The sequence below is a fragment of the Amborella trichopoda genome, chromosome 3 (assembly GCF_054954075.1).
Source record: "Amborella trichopoda isolate Santa Cruz 75 chromosome 3, AtrichopodaSantaCruz75HAP2 v2.0, whole genome shotgun sequence".
In the NCBI taxonomy this organism is placed as follows: Eukaryota; Viridiplantae; Streptophyta; class Magnoliopsida; order Amborellales; family Amborellaceae; genus Amborella; species Amborella trichopoda.
Window position 1 is genome coordinate 47,737,585 of NC_142338.1, and position 5,853 is coordinate 47,743,437.

Below are 5,853 nucleotides of genomic sequence, written 5' to 3' on the forward strand. Positions count from 1 at the left end.
ACATATGTAAGAATGGTGTATAATCATATTGTTTAATTCATGGTATTGCTTTATAATAAGAGATTCAAAGCTTGAAAAGCAATCTGGCTAGTACGTCATCATGGTCCCGTGCGACCATGCAGCTGGCAAAAGGCTGGCGTTCGAACTTTCCAAATTCAGTAACACAGAAACCCTAAACGATCTCCCACCATCGAACATCCAAAAAAAATACCATAAATGGTAATGATTGGCCAAAAAAACCCCTAAAAAATGGAAACCCTGACCAATCACAAGGCTCATGTATATGGCACAAAACGGGGAGGGTGCAGCTCCATCACGACTCTTCCATTTTTCAACTGAAATTATCGCCAATAATTACAAAAAGAAACCACGAGGAATTTAATTATTGCCAATAATTACAAAAGGAGTATTATTCAATAATAATATGTCACAAGGCTCCCTCTCTCTCTCTCTCTATATATATAAAAGATGTTGCCATGGGCACTCAACCTTAAAGCAACGACCACCCACGTGAGTAACATGGGCCCACACGTGCTGCAACCACTTCCCCTTAAAATAAATAAATAAAATCCTTAATTATTCAAATTCTTGAGAAATTGTTTTTCATTGGATAGAAAAAAACAAAAAAAGGGGTTTTAAATAGAGGCGGATTTGTGGTCAGATTCCGGCATCGGATTACGGGTCCGCCTCTTCCCGTGACGTCTGTGTCCATTTCCGAATTTGACCCTCCCAGTGTCCTTGAACCTCTTTTGCTCAGATGGAATTACGACACATTCCGAGGGCGGCTCGGGGTATCGGGCCCTGTCGTAGCAATAAGAGTAGGTCATATGCCTATGCCTAACTCCATTCATGGAGAGTCTTTGCGCATGGGCTAGTTCGGTATTTTCACCAAAGGAGTCACCGGATTCTGAGGACTTGGCTGAGATCTGCTCAATCGGGTCAGAGGGGCGGCCCTTGAGGACTAAATTCGAAAACTCAGCAGTAAAGGGAGCGTATTTGTAGTTTGCCTTGTACCGGCCACCGTTGGTGGCCCAATTCGAGCCATCCCATATGGTGGCGTATACAGACATCGGCTTCGAGGGGTAGTCACCTCCCATGGCCGGAGTTCGGACTACTTCACGGATCGGGACACTGTCAATATAGAATCTGCCCACAAAAAAAAAAAAAAAAAAAGTAAATAAAGAAATACCTAGTTTTTTTTTATGACTTTTGCTGATTCAGTTATTTGTTTTTTGTTGATTGATTAAGGTTGGTATGAAAATGATGGAGTGTTTGTATAGAGGATTGATAAAAATAATATAAAAGAAGCCACTTTAATAAGTATTGTTTCATTTTTTTAGTGAAGATTCCTATAGGAATATGACCTCATTATTTAAGTGGCTTCCCCACGAAAAGAAAATTGAGAGGAGCAGGAAACTTAGAAATATTCCACTAAACTCCAATTTATTCGAAAAAACATAATACATTTAAATGCTATCATGTGGAGTAGGTAGCACTATAGAACACGGTACAGCTACTTTGAATAAAAGAAGTTCCATATGCATGCCCTTAATACCAAGCCCAAATACTGTTTATTATTTTCTCTCTCTCTCTCTCTCCCTTTAATTGTCTCTCTCTTACACGCTTTGTATCGTATCGTCAAATACTGATATTATAGGACCATTTGTACTCCATCGACTCCATTCAACTTTACTATAGTTGCAGGCCCAATAAATTGGATAAAATTCATCTTAAAAAAAATCTAAAAATACGCTGATGGAGTAAACCAATAAGGAGCAAAACTATGGGAGTTTCCAAATTCATGCGCAAAGAAAAATAATAATAATAATAATAATATGAGTGGCAATCGGGTTGACCCAACCCATGGATGGTCCAAGACCCGGTTCATATGTTGGACCTCGAGGCTTAGGTCTAGTTCCAAAGTCCGCATTGGACCATATCGGGTCAGGTCCAAACTGATCCTACCTGACCTTATCTGATATATATATATATATATATATATATATATATATATATATATATATATATATATAAAAGCAATGATTTCATGCAATATTTTGTATAGTAATATGATGCAACAACTTTAAAAAACCATCCTACATAAAAGCAATGATTTCATGCAACATTTTGTATAGTAATATGATGCAACAACCTTAAAAAACCATCCTACAATCATTTGTTTGATCAAAATTTTGAAATATACACTCTTTTCATTCTAATGAACAATCACAAAAAAAGAAAAATCTGAAAACACAACTTAGAAAAAAAAAATTAATCCAATTAACATATGCCGTTCATTTTGGTGAGATGCTTAGATCTAAGCATTAGAAGAACTTTTTTTTCATTTCCAATTTTTTTGGATGGTTTATTATCATTAGATGAACAATGTTAAAAAAAAAAAAAAAAAATTGATTTTGAGTATATAAAGGCTAAGATCTTGAAATTCATAAAATGAATGGTCTAGATTCGTTTTTGGAGGGGACTCATTTTTCCTATATCTAAGGTTCAAATTGATTTATTTTTTTTTTTGAGAATTTATTATTGAGATGAAGAGAGTGTATGACCACAAGTACGGTTTTCTAAAAGTAGGGTTGCATTATACTATGATACAACCGTTGCATAAACTTGTTGATTGTATTATATATGTATATATATATAATACAATCAGCATGATTGGGTCCATAAGAAACTTTAGGCTAGGGACCAGGACCCGACCCCTTTGCCACCCCTGGAATATAACTATTTTCAACAGTGTTAAAGGATGCATCCCACTCAAACTCAAGCAAATAAGAGTGAGGCCGACTTACCTTGAGTTGTATGTACAACTCAGAGTACTTAAAAATTCTAGATTTTTTTTAAAATTATAAAAATATGGGATTATTCTATAATTTATATACTTGGATGTTTTTGTCAAAAATTGGTAAGTTTTTTGGCATAATCCCTATTATATATATAGAGATTTTTAAAATGTCTTTGGAGATAGAATCAATTCTTTCTAAACGCCACTTTTATGTACTTTTTAAAACGTTTTTTGAGTTTATAAAGTTGTTTTTGGTTCTATTTAATGCTAACTTCATTTTATTTTTTCAAAATTTTCCTGATATTTTTTATTCATCCGGGGCCTTTTACCTATACAAGACTCCACTAGGTCTACTCGGACTCGGCCAAGTAACTCACCTTATTCAAGGGGCGATTCTCTTTGCTGAGGCGAGATCCTAATCATTGATTTTCACTAAGAGTTGAACCAATAAAGAGCAGTACTTTAAAAAACCATGGAAATATTAAAATTCAGCCAAATAAAGAGACATAAGAATTAAGAAAATGTCTACAATACCAACCTTAAAGTTAAAAGTTAATTCAAATAACTAAGACAATAGAAACAAGAAACCAAAATATAAAAAAAAAAAAAAAAAAAAAGGAAAAGAAAGCAAAAGAGAGAGAGAAACTTACATGATGTGTTTTTGGGTCCACAAAATGCTATAGCGATGGAAGCCATTGGTGGGATCAAACCAAAGATTGTATCTCTCCTCACGCCCACGGCTTGTGCTCCCATTCCCGTACACATTTGTTTGAATTCTCCAATCTTTTCCTCTAATATTTCCCAGGAATTCAAAGTCCAATTCATCGTGATTTTTCTCAAAAATATCTCCATTTGATGTCTACATATAAAATAGAGAGAGCATAATTAGAGAGAACATAAAGGATATTTAGAGTTAATTTACTTAAAATTTATTAGGAAGATTTATGAAGAAAAATTATTTAATTGTTAAAATTTAAAAATACTCCTGAATGTTTTATATTTTAAGCTCAAATCCGATTTTTGGGAGCGAGTATCGTTTTTTTTTTTTTTTGTACATATTGAATTAAGCTCAAATTTGGAGGGGGTTGATTCTTCTTGCCATCTCGTATTTTTTCAAAAAAAATACTAAAAATTATTTTAAAATAAATAAAAGATCAAATACCACTAATCTTTTTTTAACTTAATTATATTTTTTTACAAGCGTGTCATGGTGAGAAGCATGAGTGCCCAAAATTTGAGCTTAATTAATACACTTTTAATATAAAAATACAATATTCCCTATTAAAAAGAGGGATTTAGGTGTAAAATAAAAAATATGTTGGACTATTTTCAAATTTTGGAAATAAAAAGGGATTTTTTTTGCTAATATCCCAAGGCACCTCAATTTTTTTTGCCCAAAAATTATTTTTTTTTCCCGAAAATTGGCCCAAAATATAAATTTTATTTGCCGTATGAACAGCTGAGAATGATAAGCTATCTTCGCATATGGGACGTAAAGCGTGAACCCGTCAAATTCCAAATTTCTAGTTTGATCCTTTTTTTTTTCTTTAAATAAATTCTTTGAAAGATGAAAAGAAAATTCAAAACAGCAATAAAATGGAGGAAAACAAGAAATTCTGGAATTGTGTAAACAAAAACCGGATTGATTACATGATATCGAAGAAAATCTGCAGTCCAAGCCTCCCTTCTTAATGAACTTCATGTGAAAATTCGTTATATCCCAAAAGAAAAGAAAAGAAAAAATGCCACGAAATTACTCTCTCTCAATTGTTTTCATTCCAAAAATTAATTACACTATGAAAGAATTGACGGAAAATCTCTCTCTCTCCAAATTATGAAAAAACTGTCAGAAAATATGTCTCTTTTTTTCTCCGTCTCCCCATAATTGTTCTCATTCCAAAAATTAACCAAACTTTGAAACAATTGAACGGAGAAAAAGCAGACGGCGAGAAAAGGCAACATCGATACAATCCATAAACCAACTTCAAAAAAGAACAGAAGAGAGAGAGAGAGAGAAACAAAAGAAGAAAGGCCATAACAAGGGAAACTCACGTAAAAAGCGACGACCACGCCTGCCGTGTAATCAGAAGGCAACTTTATATCAGCGCTGAAATATCCGTGCATGTACAAATCCTGTGATATGAATCCCGAACCTAATTTCAAAAACAAGAACACCCATCAAATGATCAGAACAAGAAACCCATTTCAAATCCTGCAAAATAAAACAAATGGGTGATCACAAAATCAAGAAATAAACCATAATCAAATGGTAAAAAATCCATGAAAAATGGCAGAAACTGAAAGATTTACCGGTGGATTCATCGAGGAGCAAACGAACACGGCGTCCGTCCTGTGATCTTTGAAGGTTTCCATCTCCAAAGAGAGGCGAGAAGCCATCGTCGAATGCGAGAGTGGTGAAATTAACAGGGGCCGTGAAGGCCAAGGCAGAGGAGAGAGAGAAGAGGAAGAATAAGGAGCGCGTGAAAGTAGAGAGAGATTTCAACCCCATTCTCTCTCTATCTCTGTCTCTGTCTCTCTTCTCTCGCTTCTTTCCTCCTTATATTTCTCTCTCTAAATTCCTTCCTCTCCTCTTTCTCTCTCTCTTTCTCTTTCTAAAACTTCGTTTCTCTTCTCTTTGCGACGAAGAGAACGGGCTCAAATAGGACCGAAGACGGGGTGATGTCGACCGTAACAGATAATACCCATGATATGAATGCCCCTATTCCTAATCAAATTTTCTTTTCTGACCCCCTATCATTTATTATACACCGGGAATCTCTAACCCAGTTTCTTATTTGAAGCTGACGAAAATACCTGAAGCCTTCACCTAAATTACAAATAAGCCCCTTCATCGTACTCGTCGATTTTTGTTCTCCCTTTTTAGTTTTTCTGCCCCTGTCCTTTGTGTTTATGAATAACTACACTTTATCCATTTTATCTATTTGTGAATTGTTAACCCGGGTGACAAATTAACTTAGAGAAAGAGAGAGGCATGAGCACTCAAATTATCATATCGAAATGTATATTTTTTTTTGGGCCAAATTAAAGCCGAT

At 34.6% G+C, this 5,853-nt stretch overlaps 1 protein-coding gene across 1 annotated transcript; it reads right to left on the reverse strand.

Annotated features, from left to right (window-relative positions):
• Nucleotides 1–354: 354 nt before the first annotated feature.
• XTH30 (xyloglucan endotransglucosylase/hydrolase 30) lies at nucleotides 355–5,432 on the reverse strand. The gene is made up of 4 exons (XM_011628617.3): nucleotides 5,111–5,432; nucleotides 4,853–4,953; nucleotides 3,451–3,659; nucleotides 355–1,146 (listed from the first exon to the last, which is right to left on the reverse strand). The coding sequence occupies exons 1-4, from the start codon at nucleotides 5,307–5,309 to the stop codon at nucleotides 636–638; spliced, it is 1,020 nt and encodes a 339-aa protein (XP_011626919.1). The 5' UTR covers nucleotides 5,310–5,432; the 3' UTR covers nucleotides 355–635.
• Nucleotides 5,433–5,853: the final 421 nt, after the last annotated feature.

What these genes read in the sequence shown, in the direction of transcription:
- XTH30 (XM_011628617.3), bottom strand. Translation starts at nt 5,309, where the DNA reads ATGGGGTTGAAATCTCTCTCTACTTTCACGCGCTCCTTATTCTTCCTC. An exon ending in GCTCCTCGATGAATCCACCG is followed by an intron (nt 4,954 to 5,110) that starts GTAAATCTTTCA and finishes TTTTGAAATTAG; the next exon opens with GTTCGGGATTCATATCACAG. An exon ending in TGGACCCAAAAACACATCAT is followed by an intron (nt 1,147 to 3,450) that starts GTAAGTTTCTCT and finishes TTTTGTGGGCAG; the next exon opens with ATTCTATATTGACAGTGTCC.